The sequence below is a fragment of the Equus asinus genome, chromosome 4 (assembly GCF_041296235.1).
Source record: "Equus asinus isolate D_3611 breed Donkey chromosome 4, EquAss-T2T_v2, whole genome shotgun sequence".
In the NCBI taxonomy this organism is placed as follows: Eukaryota; Metazoa; Chordata; class Mammalia; order Perissodactyla; family Equidae; genus Equus; species Equus asinus.
The window spans coordinates 42,994,011-43,017,843 of NC_091793.1; the positions used below are offsets into that span (position 1 = coordinate 42,994,011).

At 46.6% G+C, this 23,833-nt stretch overlaps 1 protein-coding gene across 2 annotated transcripts in view; it reads left to right on the plus strand.

The window, feature by feature from the left end:
* STAB2 (stabilin 2) overlaps positions 1-23,833 on the plus strand; it is a 147,812-nt gene that overhangs the window by 104,062 nt on the left and 19,917 nt on the right. For both annotated transcript variants that reach the window (XM_014865791.3, XM_070507167.1), the window contains 13 exons: positions 1,109-1,180; positions 7,202-7,321; positions 7,896-7,943; positions 8,776-8,859; positions 10,065-10,211; positions 11,014-11,154; positions 12,838-12,897; positions 14,207-14,383; positions 15,713-15,802; positions 17,945-18,091; positions 19,370-19,426; positions 20,546-20,672; positions 22,002-22,151. In XM_014865791.3, coding sequence (XP_014721277.3) covers positions 1,109-1,180; positions 7,202-7,321; positions 7,896-7,943; positions 8,776-8,859; positions 10,065-10,211; positions 11,014-11,154; positions 12,838-12,897; positions 14,207-14,383; positions 15,713-15,802; positions 17,945-18,091; positions 19,370-19,426; positions 20,546-20,672; positions 22,002-22,151 — 1,420 coding nt within the window. The remainder of the gene's footprint in view (positions 1-1,108; positions 1,181-7,201; positions 7,322-7,895; positions 7,944-8,775; positions 8,860-10,064; positions 10,212-11,013; positions 11,155-12,837; positions 12,898-14,206; positions 14,384-15,712; positions 15,803-17,944; positions 18,092-19,369; positions 19,427-20,545; positions 20,673-22,001; positions 22,152-23,833) is intronic.

Genomic DNA, 23,833 nt, shown 5'->3' on the forward strand with positions numbered 1-23,833 from the left:
AAAATAAGAAAAAAATGTATTTATTTTGAAAGAATTGTGTGTGTACATGTACGTTTCTATATATAGTCACAGGGAAAACCAGAACAGTCAACGTCGGTCTACTTTATACATATTCAGGGGTTCAGAAGAGTCCTTATATCACACTACATATGGAGTGGGGGAAACCTATAAGCTTTTTAGCACTCAGGGCCTCTAAAAGTCCTCCTCTCGACCCAGAAGGCAGTTGATCCCTGAGACAGGACCTTAGCCCAGGAGGGGCGGCTGGTGGGTGTCTTGGTAAAGGTTTGAGCCGAGATCAGGGCCCGTGATGAAGGAAGAGGAGCCTTGAGGAGAAGTGGGAACCTGCCACCTGGCCCTGGCTGGACCCGCCATGAGTTCAAGGTCTAACAAGTGGACGTCAGACCAGAGCCACCCCCTGTGCGGGAGGCTGTCATGTGGATTAGAAAAGCCGGCCCTCAGGTGGACACATCAGGAGCAGGTGCCCCTTCCTCTGGGCACACGGCCTAGTGAATAGCGCATAGCTGGGTTTCAGCCCCACTCACCCGGGTACCAGGTGCTCCTGAGCAGAGCACATGTGACACGGGGTGAACTAGACCATCCCCAATGTCCTGCAGACAGCGTCCCCTCCCTCAACTGGAAGCCCTCTCTGACGTCCCTGCTCAAACAGGGGGCTTAACCGATGGTTTTCACACGCGCAACTGACTTGACTCCAAAGCCGTCTCCTGGCGTCTCCTAGCACCGGAGCCTTTGGGCTGAGCGTGGGTGCCGACAAGGAAAAACTGAGCATGAATGGGAGTGGGCGATAGCTTAGCTTCCTTCCAACTGAGCCTTTACCAACCAAAGAGAGAAGAGAGGTGAGTGCCAGGGTGGCAGGGGACCAAATAAGGTAAGAAAGTTAAAAAAAAAAAAGGCTCTTGGCAGCAGCGATAGGATGTGTAGGAGATCCCAGTGCTGGAGTAAAGTCTAAGATGACAGTTATCATTAGAGGATAGATATTACCCATATCAAATGTAGAATCTTCTAACATGACCATTGCCATCATAGAATTCGAGGGTGAGAGCCAGCAGAATCTGCCTGTGCAATGACCCGTTTCCCTCTCCCCCGACAGGCCGTCTGTAACTGTTTGCCGAAATACACTGGTGACGGGAAGGTCTGCACACTCATCAACACCTGCCTAACGGTGAGTGCAGCCCGAGGCCGAGGGTCAGAGGTCAGGCCTGGGGTCCCCCCAACTCCTTCTAGGGGACGGGGCTGGAGGTGATCTCCCTCGGAGCTGCTTCTGAGCCGTGAGCTCATTTCCCCCCTCATGTTCCAGTTGGAATGTTGGAGAAACTCCATTCTCTGTCTCTGTCTTTACATGGCCTTCACCTCTGTGTCTGCGTCTCCTCTTCTAGAAAGAACGCTTGTGGACGTAAGGCCCCCCAGTTAATCTAGGACGATCTCATCTTGAGATCCTTGATTATATCTACAAAGACTCTTTTTCTAAACAAGGTCACATTCACAGATACCAGGGCTTAGGATGTGGGCATACCTTTGGGGGGACACAATTCAACCCACTGCAGGTCGGGAGGAGGGGAGGTCCTCGCCCAAGATCACAGAGTGAGCACATGGCACAGCCAGAACTTGAACCCATGTCTGTCTGACTCAAAGGGCGCACCCTTGACCACTTCTTATGGTGCTTGTTCCTCCCACGAGGTGCTGATCCCCAGAGGAGGCCCAGTCCACTCATCTTATTTCCCTTCTTCATATCACTGCCCATCAGAGAGCCTGCAGCTGTGGGCACGAGAACAGCACAGACAGGTCATAATTCAAGCCCGTCCTTTGCAAGTGAGGTCCCTACTCTCCCCTTGTGTTGGTCTGGCAAGTTCAAGAGAACACGTCCCCACATGAAATGAGTGTGTAGGGACAGCAAGGAAGAAGCTGCAGAAAGCAGGGGGCTGGGACGTGGGGCTGTTACAACGAGGCCTGTGGCCAGCTTTATTTTAACAGCAGTTCTTCAGTGCCATTTCCATTTTTTTAAAATGGCCACCCTGTCTTGGCAACTAATGCGATGAACCCACATGTGCCCCACACTCAGGTACAAGAGTCAGTAACTCACGGCCACTCTTCTTTCTTCTACACCCATGACTGCCTCCATCCATGGATTCTTTTCAAGAAGAAAGGAAGTTAGTTTTCTTGCAAGATGAGTAATATTAAAGCATGTTTTTATGTTGATGACTACAATCCAATAAAGAGAAGGGAACTGACACTGAAGGAGAGAAGGTGGATTGTTACAGGAGAAAAGTACATAAACGGACAGTTAATCTTCGTCAAAGGAACCAAGAACATACAATGGAGAAAGGAAAGTCTCTTCAATAAATGGTGTTGGGTAAACTGGACAGCCATATAAAAAGAATGGAAGTAGACCATTATCTTACACCATACACAAAAATTAACTCAAAACGGATTAAAGACTTGAATGTAAGACCTGAAACCATGAAACTTCTAGAAGAAGACACAGGCAGTGCACTCTTTGACATTGGTCCTAGCAGTATCTTATTGAATACCATGTCTCCTCATGCAAGGGAAACAAGAGAAAAAATACACATCAAACTAAAAAGCTTCTGCACAGCAAAGGAAACCATCAACAAAATGAAAAGACAACCCACTAACTGGGAGAAAATATTTGCAAATCATATATCTGATAAGGGGTTAACTTCCAAAATATATAAAGAACTCATACAACTCAACAACAACAAAAAAACAACCCAGTAAAAAAAATGGGCAGAGGATATGAACAGACATTTTTCCAAAGAAGATATACAGCTGGCCAAAAAGCACACGAAAAGATGTTCAACATCACTAATTATTAGGGAAATGCAAATCGAAACTACAATGAGATATCACTTTACATCCATCAGAATGGCTATTATTAAAAAGACAAGAAATAACAAGTGTTGAAGAGGATGTGGAGAAAAAGGAACCCTCATACACTGCTGGTGGGAATGCAAATTGGTGCAGCCACTACGGAAAACAGTATGGAGATTTCTCAAAAAATTAAAAATAGAAATAGCATATGATCCAGCTATTCCACTACTGGGTATTTATCTAAAGAATGTGAAAACACTAATTCAAAAAGATACATGCAGCCCTGTGTTCATTTCAGCATTAGTCACAATAGCCAAGACGTGGAAGCAACCCAAGCGCCCATCAATGGTGAATGGATAAAGAAGATGTGGTATATATATATATATATATATATATACAATGGAATACTACTTAGTCATAAAAAAGACAAAATCATGCCATTTGTGACAACATGGATGGACCTTGAGGGTATTATGCTAAGTGAAATAAGTCAGACAAAGAAAGACAAATACCATGTGATTTCACCCATGTGTGGAAGATAAACAAACAAACAAACACATAGATACAGACAAAAGATTGGTGGTTACCAGAGGGGAAGCAGGTAGGAGGAAGGCAAAAGGAGTGAACGGGCACATGGGTATGATAATGGGTGGAAACTAGACTTTTGGTGGTGAACACAATGCAATCTATACAGAAGTCAAACTATAATGATGTACACCTGAAATTTACACAATTTATAAACCAATGTGACCTCAATAATATAATTTTTAAAAAAACAAGAAATCATATACATACAAGTTGGGTGCAGAAAGGACCCATCTAATTGCATGTCAATGGTTAGTTTCACAGGGGTGAACACAGGCTTCCACATTAGAGACCTGGGAATGAGTGAGTTCCAAATGCAGCACAATAGCATGTCTGTAATCAGATTTCAGAGTAACTTCTGTTCCCACAGCAAGTTTTGGATAATTTGAATTTAGAGAAGAAATTAAGACGAGCTCAAAGCTATAACCTGAGTTTTTATAAAAGAACAATTGCATAAACATGGCTCTTGCATCTAATTTTTGAAACATAATACAGTTTTGGAAATAAATCAGATAGCTTTATAATTGAGATGCTATCAAACAGAATATCTATGCAAGCAAGAGAGTAACTTACTACGACGTGTAGGGAATCACCCCGAGAAGATTTTCAACGCAGACTGTCACCGAATAACCAGTCTAGGGTTCGTAAGTAGAGAAGTGAATGAATCAATGTATGTGGCCAATCCCTTAACAGCCTCCCATCTCCTTCCCAGCAGCAGAGACCTCACTCTGGAGAGGACCCCTGTGAACACACTGAGTGTGATAAAGCTTTCAGTTCACCCTCCCGCCCCCCACCCTAGTCCCAGGTCCAACCAATCCCTAAATCACTGACGCCAAATCATCCTTCAGCTTGTGCCTACACAGCCAGAGAGTGGGGACCTTATTAACCCCAAGGGAGAGCAATACAGTTTGGATAGCTGGAATCATAACGACAGTAAGGATTTGGGTATCTCTGGAGCATGGTGACTACTGTTAATAATATTGTCTCGTATATTTGAAAGCTGGTGAGAGAGTAGATCGTAAACATTCATATCACAAGAAAAAATATTTGTTACTATGTGTGGTGATGGATGTTAACTAGATTTATTACGGTGATTATTTTGGAAGATATAAGATATTGAGATGTTATGTTGTATACCTGAAACTAATATAATGTTGTACATTCATTATACCCAAAAGAAAAACAGTCCTATTCAAAAAACAAAAAAAGAAAAGTACATGAGTGGGTGAGAGGAGTGGAAGAATGGGACCCAGAGCCCCCAGGCAGAGAGGGGAGCCTCAGAGAGGAGCAGGGGCAGGGGAGGGAGGTAGGTAGTCAGTCCGTTAGTTGGTCAGTCAGGCAGTCAGTTAAATAGATAGTCAATTATTTAGTTATCCAGTCAGTTAGTCAAAGTCACACACCGGCACCTACTTCGTGCTGCTCTTTACTGTAAATTAACTTGAAAATGTCTACATCTGGCCATTCTACATAAATTGTTAGTTCTGTGGAGACAGGGACTGTGTGCACTTCTGAACATCCAGCGGGAAACCTTGCACGGTGTGACACACATCCCGGTCAGTGGAGACCAGGCACCGTTCTAGGCACCGGGAGTTCCTCAGGGACCCAGCAGTGGCTCTTTCCTTAAAGAGTTTACACTCAGTGTCTAAAGGATTAGTCAGTCAGTCAGTCGGTTGTTAGTTAGTCCATTTGTTCAACAGTGAAAGCAGCATGGGTGAGCGCAGGCCCAGGCGGGCGGTGCACCTCAGGACTGCAAGATGCGGAGGCTCTTGTCTGTCTGTGTCTTTTCCTCCATGTGGCGTGAGTGGAGCTCATCAACCGAGAGTGTGGAGGAGTGACTGAGAGCTGAGGGGAGCGGTGATGGTGTGAAATGTCTTCTTCAGGGAGAGAGAAATTTCACGTACTGGGAGAGTAGAGAAGGGTTGATGTTTGTAGGCATAACTTTGAAGGGAGCGCAGACAGCACCCACTTGTGACTCTCTCCAGGAACCCTCCCGTCAGGGTCAGGGAGGGCCCAGAGGCGGCAGAGAGTTGGCCCAGGCGGGCTAGGGTTTTGCCAAGCCGTTGTGTTGGGTGGAGTGAGGAGCGAGGTGGGGTTCACAGGGCTCTGCCCTGCCATCTGGGCTGTGCCAAGACAAAGCGAGGAGCACGGGGCAAGTGGGCAGGAATGTGGGTGAGAAAGAAGTAGGCTCAAAGGAAGGGAGGCCCCTGGGGTCAACGGAGGTTGGAGCCGCAGTGTTAGAACAGGAAGTTTAAATGATAAAAGTTGATGGTCCGAGAGAGCAGGATGCTTGAAAGAGAGCTTTCAGGAGTGGTCCACTTTAATGTGGACACAAAGTCAAAGGGTGGGGGCAGGACAGCAGGGAGTGGGGGCAGGTGCCATAGAGACCATTGACACGGATGTTGACCCTGCGAAGGATGACAGCAGGCGTGTAAGGAAAGCCAGTGATCCAGGCGTCACTGCTGGGACCCAAGAAGAAGAATGGGAGACTGGAGAGTCCATGTGCCCTGAGAGAGCTGCCATTTGTAAAGGATGCGGGAGCAGGAGTGGCTTGTTAGTGGCGATGTGCAGTAAGAAAGATGCCGTCCCAGCCCCAGACCAGGAAGTGTGGGAGAAGGGGAAACAGCTTGGCCTGGGGGCGCAGGGAAAGCAGGGTTTGCAGGAGACAGACAGCTCTTCAATAAGAGGCCAAGAGAGCTTTCTGGGAACAGCAGGAGACTGTCGGGAGTTTGCTAGTGGTGGTGAGCTTCAGAAGGCAGGGGAAGGGTTTGTGAGGGCTGGAAGGGGTGGGATATGGGGTCAGATCACAGGTGTACAGAGCAACACAAAGTGTCCACGTGGTCGGAGCGAAGGTTGGGTGCCTAGAGCTCTGCTGTTGACTGGGATAAACTGGAATGTGGGACAAGAGGGGATTCACCTTGGTGGTCCTGAGCATGCTGGGTATTGGACAAGTAAACTCCAGGGTACTTAGCTAGAAGATCTGGGCCCCTAGGAGAAGGTTAACGGCCTTGCAGGAGTCAGCCTTCTGGAACAGCTCACTGAGCTGTGTCAGCTTGAGGCAGGAATCTGGGGCAAGTCTCTCCTGGGCCAAAATATCATGCTCCACGAATATTTTTGAAACGAGGTTTGGGAAGGAAGAAAGATTTTACAGCCAGCCTTTAAGACCATGGATCGACCTCCTTCTCTGCTTATCCCCATCGGATTTATTTTTCTGTGCTTTACATTCTTCCCCAACTGGAATCTTTGCTTCAGCTGCAGAGCCCTTCTTGACGTCCCCATGGATGTCAGCTTTGAACTGTACTTTGCTTTCTGTTTTAGATCTTCCACAGCGTATAAGCTCTCTGCAGACAAGGACAATGTGAGCTATCTATTTTTTCCTGACTGCCCTGTAGCTGATGGCTGTTACCTTTGCTGTGATGGGATGAGAATTTAGCCTAAAGCTGGGAAGTGCCACACCAGATTGGTGCCTTTCTAATTAACCCTCAGGCGCCGAGAAATGTCTCATTTGGCAACTCTGGGCTTATCTTTACGGGGTTGGGGGATCTGCTGGAAGGACCTGCCTTCCTGGGGTATGAGGCTGGGTGAATAAGAGGTCCCTCCAACTGCAGGGAACTGAAAAGCAATTTCAGAAAAAGGGCAAATAATGCAAAGCAGTCAGTCAGACAGCGAGACAAAAGATAAATTCCAATGCAGAATTGTCTTGTGAATATTGGCAGAGCTGGCAAACTAGCTGGTCTGAGTCCCATCCCCCACCCCTTGGAATTTTTACCAGAAAAATGGCGGCTGTAGTGAATTTGCCATCTGCAGTCACACTGGATCAGAAGAAAGGACGTGCACTTGCAAGCCAAACTATGTCGGGGACGGGTTTACCTGCCGTGGCAACATCTATCAGGTAAGGCAAGGCGTGTTTCCAGGAAGTAACTCCAAGTAACTCAAAGGCACGGCCACGATGTGGATTGCTGTTAGCGTGTGTGCGCACGCGCATGCGCACGCGCATCTGCACCGGTCGTGGAGGGTGAGGCCGCGTGATACACGTAGATTTCCACCCATTATAAAGCGCACATTCTGTTATTTGTTTTGAAGAGGGACTAGAGCATTCTGGCTGATCAAATATTCTTAACAGAGTAACTAAATCTGCCATAAACTTATAACCGATTTTTTAAAAATATTTAAACTGTTAAAAATGCTCTTAAAGCTCAGAGGTTTCTAGAAATAGCTGAATGTTTCTTTGATAAATCAGGCGGTGACTCCAGAAAGGTTTTGGAACTCACAATATGTCCACATAGTCCTTCTAAATATCAGTTGTAAGTCTCAGACGAGGCTTGGAAAAGGCCCGTTGTGGCAGCTTTCCAGTTAAAAAGATGGTAGATGCTTCCAATCTTAGAGAAATTGTCCTGCGACCGCCCGCGTCGTTCTTGACTGTCACGCACAGACATTAAGTGAAGCTGCCCTGTCTTTGTTTCCAGGAGCTTCCCAGGAACCCTAGCACTTCCCAGTATTTCTTCCAGTTGCTGGTAAGAATATGTGCGTCTCTCTAGCTTTAAGATTTGGGTCTCAAGCCAGATACAGGACAAACCCGTAACCTCCAGAGTGTTAGGGAGGGTGGAAGAAAGTCTGGGGCCCGCTTTTCTGGACTGGGCTCTGTGTGGGTCATCTGTGAACTCCTCAGGCCCCGGGTGGGCAGCATGACGGATGGAATGAATGGCACACTGGCCCGTTGTACACATCAGAATGTAGCGTAAGAAAAAACTGCCGTGGTACCGGTGGAGAAATGCATTACTGGGACAATTAGCTAACTCTTTGGGTGAGAATATTAAGTTAGATCTTTCTTCATATCATACATCTGAATAAGTTCCAGAGTTATTAAAGAATAAAAGATAAAAATCTAGAAGAATAAAATCCTAAAATCTAGAAGAAAATATAAGGAACCAAAGGATCTTAGCATTGGCAAGAAGACAATTAGAACGGTTAAGTAAATCATCTTATTACTTATATTTGTGTTATTATCCCAATTACATAAAATGGTTATATGTGGAGGAGATGCTGGAAAAGAATGCCTGAAAGTAACAGAGGTTTCTTCTAGGTGGCGGGACTATGGGGAGGTATTTTCTTCTTTATGCTGTGTTTTCAAATCTTTACTATAATAAGCGCATATTAATTTTATAAACAGATAAAAATAAGCATTATTTCAATGACAAAGAATCTGAACAAATTTGAATCTAAGACGAAATAAAACACCGATCTCGCCTTCCGGTTCCCGCTCCCCTCGGCCACCGTCTGTTCTCTCTGATCCCCTGCCTGTGTCTGTTAAGTTCACGGCGTGTAGCCCCCCCTTCCTTCCCGCAGGAACATTCTGTGCGAGACCTGGCTGGTCCGGGCTCCTTCACCGTTTTTGCACCTTTATCTGCAGCCTTTGATGACGAACCCAAGGTAAGCATGAAGCCATGGGCTGCGGAGGACGTTCGGGCCTGGAACATAGTCTGTGGGTGTCACCCTGGAACCAACATGGAGATGCTTCTAAGCAGGAGATTTAGGATCCGCTGGAGCTGACCAGGAACGGAAGGGGCTGCCTCTCAGCATAGGGACCCCTATCAGGGGAAGCATTCAAATGGATTTGGAGTCACCCCTGGCCAGAGACCCTCTAAAGGACAGTCCTGAATAGGGTAGGAGGTTGGAGAAGATCAACAATCCTTAAATGATCCAAACCTCCCATAGACCAAAAGAAAAAATGATGTATTAAAGGGATTTAAATAGATTCTTTTCTTGCAGGACTTATCAGAGCCTTTACTGTTCTAACATTCACTGGGACTCTTCACAGTGGATTACCCATTAATATCTAATAATGTAGCAAACATTTATGGAGTGGGCAGGACACTGATTTAGTACCTGGCCTAGATAAATGCATTTAACCTTCATGACAACCCTGTGAGCTGAATGCTATTATTATCCCCATTTTACCGTCAAGGACTTTGAGACAAGTAACTTTCCCAAGGTCCCATCACTAGCAAATGGTAGAGCAAGGACTTGAAGATGACTCAGGAGCCTGCATCTTAACTGCCACACATGCTGCCTCTCTATGCACGCATTTTGGACACCAGCAAAGCAGGGGCACAAAAACAATGTTTGAAAGAATTTGACATTGATAGTTGAAAAAAAAAAAAAGCATCAAAGGAGTAATCATGAAACAATGAGAACCTGGTGGGATTTTTATTACACTGAATTTCTGGTTAATATGGTTTGTCTTTTGATTTATAAATGGAGAAGCAGCATGATCTTTCCAAACTGGGGACCTCTCCAAGAAGGGATGTCCTAGGCAGTGTTTCCCAGCGCTTTCCATAAGACTTGGGGTCCTTGGCACATGTGTTGTGAGATGCTGGGCCGGAGGAACTCCATCCAAGTTCTCTCGTGCTCTGAGCTTCTTCAAGGGAAGCAGGAAAGGAACTAGGGCCGCTTTGTCCCTCTTGCCTGCACAGCCTGTACCCCGTCACCCTGACCACAAGCCACCCTGACTGCCTACTTCCCAGGGTCCCGGTGGGGAGAGTGGGGAGGGGGCGTATGGAGGAGAGGACGACAAAAGAGAAGTCGGAGCAAAAGCCTCCTGGCTCTGGCTGGGACCCTCTGATCTTCTGTCACAGATTAAGGACTGGGACAAACAGGGCGTGATGCCCCAGGTTCTCCGGTATCACGTGATCGCCTGCCACCGACTGCTTCTGGAAAACCTGAAACTGACCCCAAATGCTACTTCTCTGCAAGGAGAGCCACTTGTCATTTCCGTCTCTCAGGTAAGAGAGGCCGCTTCAGGAAGGTGCCCATTTCCCTCTGGCCTTTCTCTTCCCTAGAGTAACACCAGTAAAATAATAACAACCACTAACACGGGTTGAGTGACTTCTTTCTGCCAAGTACGATTCTAAATATTTGATATGCACTAACTCATTTAATCCACAAAATAACCCCATAATCTAGATACTATTATTTTCCCCAATTTACAGGTTAGGAAACTGAGCTTAGAGAGGTTAAGCAACTTATCCAAAGTCACACAGCGAGTAAATGTTAAAGCTGGAATTCAAGCTCAGAAGCAAGGCAGCTTCAGGGGGTCAGTGGAACTGCCTTTGGCAGCACTGGTCAGAAGCTGGAGAGGGATGAAAGCCACTTAATCGAAGCTGTTTGATCAAAGCCACTTGACCATGCGGATCCCCCCTCCCCCCAACAGATGGTGGCTGTGGAATTCATTGCAAAGGGAAAAAAGGAGTTGGGGGGCAGAAATGGGGATTAATGGCGTAGAGAACACAGGTGAAAGAGAAGCCAGTGTTTATGTTTGCTATTTCATATTTGAGGATCACAGTGAAATGTCTATTTTGGTTGATTATTTGCTATTAACTTCTCCAGGTGAAAATTACATTCTTGTCTCGGTTTTCTTTTTATAATCATAATAAAAAATGTACTCGAGTTACTTGGATCTGCAGATTTTGCCCATGGCTCTACTTAAACATTCACTTTCATGATGATTTAACATTCTGAAAAAAGCGATTCTGTGTCTATTTTTCTTTGTGCTCATTTCTTTTTTTCTTTTTTGGTTGATTTCAGGATGGAGTGTACATAAATAATAAAGCTAAGATCATATCCAGTGATGTCATCGCTACCAATGGAATCATCCACATCGTAGACAAACTGCTGTCTCCCCTAAACTTGATAGTCACCCCTAAAGATGCCTCTGGAAGGATTCTGGTGGGTGAACTCACTGTCATCTCTCAGCACAGAGTGGCTCATAATACTCATCAGTTATTATCTCAATTCTGATTTTGAGGCATCGTTTTGAAACATTTGAACTTTGCTGCTTCAATCTCAAGCTACTAGTAAAAGCCTAGTAAATATTATTCTTCCTAAGAAGTAAATACCTAAGACTATTTTAAATAGATAAATGGATTTAATAAATTTTTCTTTAGCATCCACAAAGGTGGGTGGTCTTGCATAGATTTGGAAGATGGAGAAATTACATAGATGGATGATAGATAGATAAATAGGTACACAGACAGGTGATGTAGACAGACAGATGGATAGATGATAGATAGATGATAGATGATAGATAGATAGATAGATAGATGATACATAAGTATCACTAAAACTAAACCCGGAATGAAACTGTTTCTCAATTTGTTACCAAAACTTCAGTCTCTGGACCTGATGCCAATCCAAATAACGAGAACAGAATCTTGAGTAAAAAGGAAAGACAGCTTTACTTTGCCAGGCAGTGGGAGCAAAACAACAACTACTGCCTCAGGAATTGCTAGCTCCCGTTGAGAAAGGGGTAGAGGTTTTTATTAGGTTTTCTTGGGGGGGGGGTGGGGGAGGGGTGGCCTTGTTGGCCAGCATTTTCCCACCATCCCGCATTTGGCCTTGTGAGGCTGTGTGCAGGGCGAGATAAGAGAATCCACAGATGGCTGTCCTTGGCTGTCTGTCTCCATGGCGGATGGTGGATTCTGGTGCCAGGAAGCTCTGGGAAGCTTCAATTTCTTAATATTCTCTGGACATTAACTTCTCTGTAAAAGAACTTCAAGGAGCTGTGATTAGCCTCAACTTTAGAGGGAGCCCAGCTTGAGGCCATGTGGGCTTTACCAATTTGTAACTTCTATTTGGTTGTAAAGCTCAGGGAGTCAGAGGCTAAAGAAACTAACATTTACATTTGAGTGTAACTAAAGCAGCAGAGAATGGGGATGAATGCTTTTAGTTTTAACCCATAGATACTGGGGTCACTGTAGGGGAACTGATATCAGGGCTGGTAATAATTAAAAGCCTATAACAAACTGACAGAAAAGACTATCATAACTTTTATTGTTATGTGTTAGTATTGGCCAGGGTTCCTCATTGCAGACAACAGAATCCACTATACCTAACTTGAAAGGATTTCTTGAGATATTAAGTGCATCACCAAATCTCTTGGAAGGCCAGAGAGCTCAAATCAGGTGCCCCAGCTGGGAACACAGCAGCCCAGGGACACCTGCAAAGGAAAGACACCCGACTTCCCCACAGGGCTGTCCCGATTGTAACAGCTCTGCCAGTGCCACCTCTCTCCAGCCTCACCACCTAGGACATGAGAGTCGGGACACCGGATGCCCGCCAGCAGCCACCACCACCTCGTATGGTTTCTTTCCCCCAGTCAGTCTTGCACAACTGCTTCTGCTTGGTGGATCCTACAGCACGTATGGGGCTCTAGCTGCAAGGCAGTCTGGGAAAACACAGTGCTCAGCCTCCCAGCCATTGTAATGCAGAAAGGCACGGATGGGTACCAGGGAGCTGGAGTGGGTACCGACGAGCCAGACTCCTGCACCTGTTATTCTGTTGAGCTTTGGTTAAAGTGCTCTGTGGACTCTGTAAGGAAAGGTCTCATTCTCCCTCTTATTATCTTTGCAGCAAAATCTTACAACGGTGGCAAGAAACCACGGCTACACCAAATTTAGCAACTTATTACAGGTAAAAACCTAGGAGAAAAGTTGCCTCAGGGGACAACCTGCCTAGAGAGGTTTGTTTGGGGAGGGTTTTTTGTTTGTTTTCTGTTTTGTCTTCTTTGGGGCACTAGCCAGCTGTTCCAGGCTCTGAGTGGGGATCTCGAGAACAAAGTCATCCTCTGCCACTCCATTCCCAAAATGGTGCGTGGTTGGTTCCACTCTGTAGTGCACACTGGCTGAGTTAGAAAGTGAAGTATTTGAGGCTGGAACAAGGGAAAGGAATTAGGGTGTGCCATTCCCTGTAACTAGGCTCTTCCGACCTGGAATTATCACCTCCATCATGGAGATGGGGAAGCAGAGATGGAGAGTTGGGGAGCCTGTGAAATAGGGAGAAATGGCATTTCAAACCATAACTTTCTGACTTGAGAGACACTTCCCACGAATTGAATAGAGAAATTTCTTGTTCAAACAGAGATGCAGAGGAGAGTCAGCAAGGAGCAGGTCCTCTGAGGGCCCCTCTCCTCCACTTACCCGAGAAGTCCGGGGAGAGGTCTAAGAACCCGTGGCCCCCACAGTACGGTCTACGAACCTCTGCGTAGACCAGCGATTTCCAAAACGGTCTGGGGCTCAGACTCTCAGGGGAGCTTTTTAGAAACGGTGTTTCAAGGTGTTCAAACTGAGAATCTCCAGGGATGTTACAGACAAAGTAATCTTTGTCCACCTACCCACCCCCAAAACCTTCTAGTCACCCCCACACCTGGCATCAGGTCTGGTTGAACACAGGCTTTTATAGCAAGTTAGCAAACCTCTCTAGGGCTCGATAAGAGGGATTAATAAAGCCTACTTCATAGGGTTGTTGGAAAAGTTCCAAGAAAAAATGTATATGATGCACCCACTTATAGAAGGTTCTCAAAATTATTCCTCCCCATTAATCTGGCAATTTCTGCTTTGTGTCTATGTGATCTAGAAATCTTATAAATATACAGAAGTATCCTATATTTGATAGGTTTCATTTTTTCAAATGAAATATGAGAAAAATGCTCAGTGGGTCTTCCAGAAATTAAAATATTTGGGCAGGAGTGGTAGCAAAAATATATATATTCGCTAAAGGTTATTTTCCTATTAACAAAAGCCCAGAATTTGACTTTCTCTTTTGCTTTTTCTAAGAAAATGAGGGTCCAAATGGCTGGAGTGTGTCACCCTTGAACCACTCCGGAGACCCAATAAGCCCCGGGGTGGGCACGGAGGGGACCCCGGCTGCCTCTGTTCTTCAGACGGACTGTCTGCCTCGTGCTGGGCTTTGCTGCATAGGTGACCAGCTCCCTGTGTTTCAGGAGGCGGGCTTGCTGAGCCTCATCACTGATCCCGTCCACACTCCGATCACTCTCTTCTGGCCCACTGACCAAGCCCTCCAAGCCCTACCCCCGGAACAACAGGATTTCCTGTTCAACCAAGGCAACAAGGACAAGCTGGAGGAGTATCTGAAGTTCCACGTGATCCGAGATTCCAAGGTATTTTGTTTTCACACGGAAGCAAGGACAGGGCTGCCCCGGGGTGATCAACTCCAGGAAGCGTCAGTGCGTCTCCACCTCCACGGAGGCCCGAGCATCCCCGCCCTCTGACTGGCTGTGCTTGGTGGGCCCCTGCAGGTTCTGTTTCTCCAACCTGCCACTGTCTTTTTTTCCAACTCTAACCGATACCCAAGAGCATCGTTCCTCTCCTGTACTGCAGATCTGCTTTTTCTCTTCCCTACTTCACACGGCGAAACGGCTGCTGCTGACAGTTCCCGTGTTCCTCCGGATGGACTCGTCCTCTCCCAGTTCCGGAACTTCTAGGCAAAGGGCTGGTTGACCCAGCTGCAGTCAGTTTGCCCTGAACTGATCTTCTGTGATGCAGGAAGCAGGATCTCATAGGAACGTGGCAGATCTTGCTAAAACCCTGTCACTGTCAGTCCTCCACCAGGACCCATGTCTCTCCCCAGGAGGGAGTCTATCCAATACAGGAAAGCTAGATGCCCTAACTTTGGTGACCCATAGGACCTGTGTGAGTTTCCTAGAGCTTCCGTAACAAGTTACCACGAACTGGGCAGCTTAAAACAACAGAAATTGATTCCCCCAGAGTTCTGGAGGCTAGAAGTCCAAGACCAAGGTGCCGACAAGGCTGTTCCTCCTGAGGGAGAATCTGTCCCACGCTTCTCTCCTCGCTCCTGGGGGTCGCTGGAAATCTTTAGCGTTCCTTGGCTCGTTGATGCATTTCTCCAGTCTCTGCCTCTGTTGTCATATGGCCGTCTTCTCCTTGTTTGTTTCTGTGTCTTCACATGGCATTCTCTTCTTCTCTCTTCTTCTAAGGACACCAGTCGTATTGGGTTCAGGGCCCACCCTACTCCAGTATAACCTCCTCTTAACTAGCTATATCTGCACTGATCTTATTTCCAAGTAAGGTCACATTCTGAGGTAACGGGGGTCAGGACTTCAATAAAGCTTTTGGGGAGACACAGTTCTACCCACAGCGGTGCCCTGTACCATTTCCCTAACCCAGTGATCCTGCCGTATCTTCATACACCAAGGCAGCATCTTCCACGGCCTCCAAGCACAGAGGGGAGATGGAAGGGTGACTGAAACCAGCCCGGCCGGCAGAGACTTTCCCTACAGGAGGAATCTCCACTGTGCTAGAGAGCCCAAGATTATTCTTCCTTTTGATTCCATCTACTGTCATTTTAGAGCTGGAATTGTTAGAACTCTTGGATAACTTGTATCTGAAATGGTTTGTTGGCAAGGCTCCTCCGGGCCCGTCTTCAGCCCAGATTTGGGGTATGAAGTGTGGCACCCTCGCTCCCACAGGTTTCAGCAGTGGATCTCCTCCGATCTGCCACCTGGAAGACCCTGCAAGGTTCGGAGCTGAGCGTGAAGTGTGGAGCTGGCAGTGACATTGTGAGTGTTGTCACCCAGGTGGGGACTGGGAACACATTACCAGCATGCCCCAACCGCTGCCCCTTCCAGGAGATGGGCATTGTTTTCCATTGACTGCAAGCTCTTTTCTCTCAGGGCCTTCAGGGGCGCTTCTCCTGAGAGTGAGTAAGTGGGTAAGAAAGTGGAGCAATCCTGGCCAGCCCAAGCCCTGGGAGCAGGTGGCAGGGAGCCCCCCTACCCTTGTGCAGAGCAGCTTGTGGTGGTTTTTTTTTCTTTTTCTTGTTTCCTTTCCTTCTTTTTCTCTTTTTATTTTGTTTATTGATTTACTTTTGTAGAGCATTTTTTTCAGTATGAGACGCCTCCCTGGGAGGGAGTGGGACAGAGGGAAACACACTGTCATTCCTTTCTCCCTTCCCAGCCCTGCTGCGGCCTCACTTCCAGCCCTCTCTTGGCAGTCAGAGCCAGCTCTGGGCTCTGCCTACCTAGATCAGCCAACAAACGCAGTTTGCCATTTTTACCTTCCCTGGCTAGTTCCTGAACAATCTTACCTTCCTGTAATTCCATGTGATTGATAGGTCTGACGGGATAATAGTAGCTACCTCCTATATCTTGTGTATAAGGGAAAATCCAAAATGACAGTGGCTTAAATATATAAGGGTTTATCTCACTTGTAAAAGAAATCTGGAGGTAGCCAATTCAGAGTTAGTATGATGGCTCAATGGGAGAGCTCCTCCTGTCCTTCTCCTCTGCCGCACATGTTTCCAGCCCCAAAGTCACCTCAAGGTCCAACATGGCTGCTGGAGCACCAGCCACCATGTCCACTTTCCAGGCAGTAGGAAGGAGGAAGGGCAAAAGAGATGCAGCTCCCAGCTGAACTGATTCCCTTCAAGGAGGCTTCTGAAGAGTCCCATACAACATTCTGTTTATATCTTATAACCAGCCAGAATCCCTTTGGTATTTGGATTGGAATTGTTTTGAATTTACTACTAAAAATGAGGAGTGTTAGCATCTTTACGTTCCAACTTCTGGAAAGTTATCCCAATGTACTCACACTCTTGAGTCAGCTGCACCATCTCCATAGACCAAGCAGACACCTATCAGAGAAGTATAATAAGAATGTCCACTGCTCCTTCTGTATGCTAATTCAGCTTTCAGTGCACTGTGCGATGTGTTATTCAGTTCCATCTTTATAACAACCCTACACAATGGAATCAGTAATCCTATTTCCTTGATGAAAAATTAGAATTCAGAGAAGTTTGCTGACTTGCTCATAGTCACACAGCATGTAAGTGGAAGTAGAAGAATTTAACCAGTTTCCAGTGTTCTTCCCATTGAATCACACTGTGCCCATCCCATCGACAGATGCTGAGACTTATCTTTTTTCTTTTTACAGAACTTTCTAAAAGCATTTTGCTTCTGGGGGAAATGTGTCCATCAACTTACTAGCTGGGTGGACCTTAGGGAAGAAAGCCTTACAATTGTTGCAAGATTAAATGAAACAATTTATCTAAAACACAGTTTGGACAATGCCTAGTATGTGAGAAAAGAAATGATCATCATGAGAAAGTTAAAGCCCATCACTTTATATCCTGGAAAGAAGGTGGTACCAAGGCCAAGTTCTGGGATGAAATAAGAAAACTGGGGTATGCACATGAAGTGGCCACGTCAACAGAATTTATCCTGAACCACAGCCAGGTCATCCCTGTGCCACCGCCTCACCCCCACTGCCACTGTCTCTACTTGGGTAGAGGCAGTGTTGCAGAGTGGCCAAGAGTGTGGGCTCGGAGGCTGACTGCCCAGGTATGAATGCCTGCACACCCACTTAGTGGCTGCATGACCTTGGGCAAGTCATTTAACCTCTCACTGCCTCGGGGTCCTCCTCTGTAAATAGGGACACTAGTAACAGGAGCTACATCGTAGGGTTGTTGTGAGGGTTAAAAGAATTTGCACAGGTAAAGCATGTGGAGCAGGACCTGGCACATCCCACATGCTGGGTGTTTGCTAGTCTATATATTTGTATTCTTAGTTCTTGCTGAGTCTTGCAGGTACTGGCCATTTTATACAGCTAAGGAAAGAGAGAAGTCTGAGGATTGTTGACTGTTTCCCCTCTCTCTCTCTCTCTCTCCCTCTCCCCCTCTCTCTCTCTCTCTCTCTCTCTCTCAGGGCCAGCTCTTCCTGAATGACCAAAGGTGCAGAATTGTGCAACGGGAGCTCTTATTTGACCTGGGCGTGGCCTACGGCATTGACTGTCTACTGATTGATCCCACGCTGGGAGGTCGCTGTGACACTTTTGCCACATTTGACATCTCGGTCAGTCCTAAAATCAATACCGTAGTCAGAGAACCTTGGGGCAAAGAACAGCACACATGGCCCAGCATGGACCCTGCTGTGAAACCACTGAGGGCTGGTCCTCAGTGAGCCCAGGACCCAAGAGAGCTGAGGGCCAAATGACAGTGTTCTCCAGACTCAGAATCCACAAGTGTCTACTTAGCCCTATACAGGCCTTGCACTTCTCATTTATCCGCCCACCCCTGCATCCATTCATTCCCTCACCATTAAGGAAACAGCATTGGTTACCAACCATGTGCCAGCTCTTCCGCCAGTCATTTTCAAACCCACCCATGCACCCAGTCATTCACTCATTCATTCAACAAACACTTTTTGAGCTTCTGCCAGCTTAAACTATGCGAAATTGCCATATTTGACAGAGTGTGGCTATTTCATACAGTTCAGTCTAAAATTATATGCCATCCACCCCTCCATTCATTTACTCATCCATTCATTTAACAACATTGATTGAACTTCTGTCCTGGGCCCTGTACTGTATGAGGCATTTTCACCTTTCACTCACTCATCCATCCAGTACCATTTACTGAGTACAGCATCTGAGCCAGCCATCTGACTCAGTGCCCATCTTTCACCCACAAGAATCCAATAAGGGAAGTAGTTACCGTCAGCTCTATTAGGGAGATTTGGAAATTGAGTCTCAAAGAGGTGAAGTGACTTACATAGCAAAGACTGTCACCAGTTGATTTCAGGACCTGGCACTTTGTAGGCATTCGATAAATATCCCAAATTATTCAGATAGCAGTCAGCCAAAGTAGGAGATGAAAAACCAGTTGTCCTTTCTACTATAGAGGTTGTGGCCTTCTTCACTTCCAAAGCATCTTCACACACACCTATTCAGTTCATCATTTTCCCTCCCCAAACCCCTGAAGATCAGACAGCAGCAACGATTACTCTCCCTATTGTATAGATCAGAGAACTAAGGAGGAAGTGTGTGATTGGCCAAATGCGTCCACATTTCCCACCGCAACTATGCCACGTGACACCGCCCTGGTCCAGCTCTGTGTAACAGGGAACCCCCCACCTCAAAGAACTAAACCAAGGAGCCGAGGTCCAAGACAGACCTTCAGAATTCTCCATGGCAAAGTTGCAGTGTGTTTGCTTTTAAATTCTTGATCTCAGCCAGAATCTTAGTCAAGATTAATTAAGGTCCTAGTCAACTCATCAAGGCATTGACCACGGATACTTCCTGGTGTTTTCCAATATTCTTGATTTTTGAGTGTTTCTTTTCTTGCATACTAGGGAGATTGTGGGAGCTGTGTCAGTACTCCCAGCTGCCCGAGAGGGACTAAACCAAAGGTAATTATGAATGTGGTGCTAACATTTGGAGAGCAGTACGTTTCTTTCATTATCAGACCCCAGTCTTCTGGTAGGCGTATGTGTGCCTGTGTGTCTCTGAGTGTGTCATATATGCCCAATTTATGTGATTCTTTGAACAACCAGGCCCCTAGGATGAGAGATGAACATTCTTAGCCCAGGCAACCTGTCAACCCACTACCCATCTTCTAGGAACTGTCTAGAATTGTAGACCTGGAAGGGACTTCAAAGATAATTTTCATTACAGAAATAATAGCTGCGTTCTGTTGGCTGCTGTCCGTGTCCCTGGCTCTGTGCTGGGCCTTTTATTTATACATTATCCTTATTCCTCATTAGAACACTCATGGGAAGCTATTATCACCTCCACTTCCCCTCAGAGAGGGTAAGCAATCAGCCCAAGGCCACACAGAGTAAGGAGCAAAGCTAGGATGAGAGCCCAGAAAGCAATGTAAGAGTAATGCTTAAGCCAATGAAATTTGGAGTCCACAGATATGGGGTCAAATTCCACGGGGTAAGCTTTGGCAAGTCACCTAATCTATACGTTTTTGCCTCTGTAAAATGGAGATAGTAACAATTCTGTGTGTGGTTATTAGAAAAAGTAAGATTTAAAATGTGGGTATGGAGCTTGGCACATAGTAAGCGCTCACTGAATATTGATTGTATTACTTATTACAAAGCCAAGTTCTCTCTACTCCACTAGGAAAAACTCTAACAGAAACACCCCTACAAAACAAAATGACGCATACCCTCCCTACTGGTAGCTGGGGGCCTTGCCATAGACCCCGCCCATGATAGAAAGCTGCCTCTCCTGGACTCCCTCCCCAGGCAACCACACCTTTTGCAAACAGCTCTAGTGGTCAGCAAGTCCTTCCTCTTAAGACAGAGGAGAAATCTTTCCATGGGGAGTCTAGCTCTGCCCCCTCTCCCACTCATTTGCCTATTTATGTCCCCAAGAAAGGAATTTTCCCATAAGGGGCTCACAGCCTTGAGTCCCGTTTTCGACTTCGGCAGTACCCGGGATCCTCCACTGGGGGCGGACTGGAGCCCAAGAGCCCAGGTCCTGCAGTGGGGGCGGAGGGATGGTTGGCTGTCTTCTTTCAGGGCATGAAGCAGAGATGTCTGTACAACCTGTCCTTCAAGAGGAACCTGGAAGGCTGCCAGCAGCAGTGCATCCTGGTGATGCAGCTCCCCAGGTGCTGCAAGGGCTACTACGGGCGAGACTGTCAGGGTGAGGGCGCCTCTTACCGCCTCGCGATTCTGAAAGGATTGTGCCATTGCTCTGCAGCTTCTGAAAGTACTGAAGTTGTAAAGGGTGCTCGGGAGGTGGGGGTGCATCGCGCCTAATCACTCTCCTCAAATAAGATTCAAAAGCAATCATTCTGAAGAGTCGTGTAGCCTGCCTTCTACTTTTTTCTTTCATCATATTTTGTTTTTTAAAGAGTTGAAATTCTGTGCATAGATGGTATTGTGGGCCGTACTGTTTTGCTTAACATTATAGCATAAGACATTTCCCATGGTGCTAGAAACACCGTATTTCATTTTTGATGCTAGTCCATGATACTGAGGAGCCCGTGAGTTTAAATACATCTAAAAGAACTGGCAGGATGCTCAACTCACATGATGTGTGGGGGCCGTTCTTTCCTGAAAACCGTCCTGTTAGAGGCTGTGTAACATCACCCCCCTCTTGCCTCCTTGCCAAAGGGCATTTAGGCCCCTCCTGAAACTCCTGCATCTAGATACGCCTTCTAGCCAGTAATAGATCAACAACAGATGCCTAACCAATGCCATGGCCCTTCCCATCTGCCATGTGTTCTATTGAATGCTACTCCCCATGAATATCAATACATTTAAACCTTGCAACAACCCCTAAGAAGTAGATTCCATTGTCATCCCCATTTTACAGATGAGAAAATGGAGACGCAGAGAGGATAAGAGGCAAGCCCATGGTCCTACAGTGTGTCTCCAGAAGCCATGGTTTTAACTACCATGGAAGCTCCATTCATCATGGTCCAATTGAGAAAATTCTGGGCTGAGAGTCCACGCAATCACCCAGCTCAGCTTCCACTTTCCATCACTAAAATAGGGACCATTCATAAAAATCAAGGCCATCCTTATATTGGATCCGTGCTTTGTATTTTCAAAATGCTCTCAGTACCTCATTTGATCCCATAGTCACTGTGCTGTAGGTCAAGTGGATGCTGTGTCATCATCATCACCACCTCCAGCTAAGACAACTGAGGCTCAGAGCAATTTCATTGTTTAGCCCAGATCCACTCAAATCCAGGTCTCCTGACCCCCAGATACAGTGTGTGGTTCAGTATATCACCCTCCAAGGTAGAATCCAATCAGATACACTGAAGTTCACATCCCGTAGGCCAGCAGCTTGCCCTAAACATCGAGCGACACTATGTGGGTGTGTCCCCAGGGCCACGGTCCCTCTGGGCTAATGGAGTTCAGAACCCACAGCTGAGGATGGGTTAGCAGCACATTTACAAGGGCGCTGAGCTGCTCTGGGTCTGGGGAGACTGTTGAGTTACAGCCGTTTCCTCTCTTCCAGCCTGCCCTGGAGGACCGGATACCCCGTGTAATAATCGGGGTGTCTGTCTTGATCAGTACTCGGCCACGGGAACGTGTAAATGCAACACTGGCTTCAATGGGACGGCATGTGAGCTGTGCTGGCCGGGGAGATTCGGACCAGACTGTCAGCGTATGTGCCCCGCATCCCCTGTGCTTTAGCCTGATGTTCAGCTGTGTGTTCCCTGTCCCCATCCACACCATGCACTCAACCTGGAAGCATCCTTTTCCCCTCTCTCCTGGCCACCCACCTCCCATCTGCCTGCTCTCCCACGCTTTTCCCCTCCTTGGATGTGTTCCCAGCTTCCATCCTCTGAAAGAGCATCATCTCTGGAAGTGAAACTCACATCCCCGGCAGCCACCACGGCAAGCTGTGGCTGAACCACATTCCTTCAGTCAGTCATTCAACCAACGTGTGTTTACTGAATCCTTACGAATATTCATAGCTAACGTTTGTGGAGTGCCTACTCTGCGCCAGGCAGCTATGTTTTACCATGTAATCCTCACAACAACCCTTGGAGGTCGGCACTATTATTATCCCCACTTAGCAGAGGAGGAAACTGAGGCACGAAGATGCCTTAAGTGACTTGCTCAAAAGCCAGGAATTGTCCTAAGTTGTAGGGTTACAGTGGTGTGGGGAGGGGACAGAATCCCAGCTCTCAAGGAATGTACATTCAAAGGGAGGAAACAGATAAAAACTACAGAAACAAAAATAGTTACAAAGGCTATAAAGAAACAGAAGCAGGTGAAGAGGCAGAAAGAACAGAGGTACTGTTTTCAAAGACATCTCCCACTGGGAATATCTGAGTAGAGACCTAAGAAAGGTGTTGGGGCCAGGCATGTGGATTTCAACAGCAGCTCTGTCCAGTCGAATTTTCAGTGATGCTGGAAATCTACAACTCTACCATCAGGAATGGTAGCCATTAGCCACATGTGGCTATTGAGCTCTCAAAATGTGTGACTGAGGAACCAACTTTTTTATATTACTTAATTTAAATTTAAATAGCCATGTGTAACGAATGACCACTGTACTGGACAGCACAGACTAGAGGAATGGCTTTCCTAGAAGAGAGATGAGAAGTGCAAAGGCCCTGAGGCAGGAGCAAGCTGGGCATGCAAGGAACAGCCAGGAAGCCAGGGTGGCTGAGCAGAGGGGCAAAGAAGAGGAAGAGAGGAAGGAAATGAAATCTGAAGGTCACCAGAGGCCAGATAACATAGGAGCCTCTTGGCCAGAGACGGGTCTTCAGCATCTGTTCTCAGTGTGATGGGCAGCCGTGGAGGACTGTGAATGGAGGAGTGTCTTGAGCACATTAGAAAGGATTGCTCCAGCTGCCCTGTAGGACAACAAGAGCAGAAGCAGGGCCGACTCTGGGGAAGCTACCGCACCCAGCTCGGTGAGCGCTGGTGCCTTGGGCTGGTAGTGTTGTAGGGGCAAGAAGTGGAAGAATTGGCGCATCTCTTGAAGATTCTACTGTTAACTAGATTTCTCTGTTCCCAGATAAGGTTTCCTCCCCCTTCTATTCTGTTCCATACCCATGACACCCTCAACTTCTGTCTTTATAACTCTCACCATATTATAATTACATGTTCAATAGCCAGTTACTCCTAAACTGCAAGTTCCATGAGAACAGTGGCCTTATGTCGTATGTTTTCCACTGTAACTTCATTGCCTGGTGGTGTCTGCCCCATGATGGCCACTGGATAAGTTATTTTTTGAATGTTTGAATGAATGAATGAATGACTATGGCATAAGCATGGTGCCTCCCACACTGACAACATAGCCAACAGGTGGCCAGTGAGCAGGTTGACTGGATT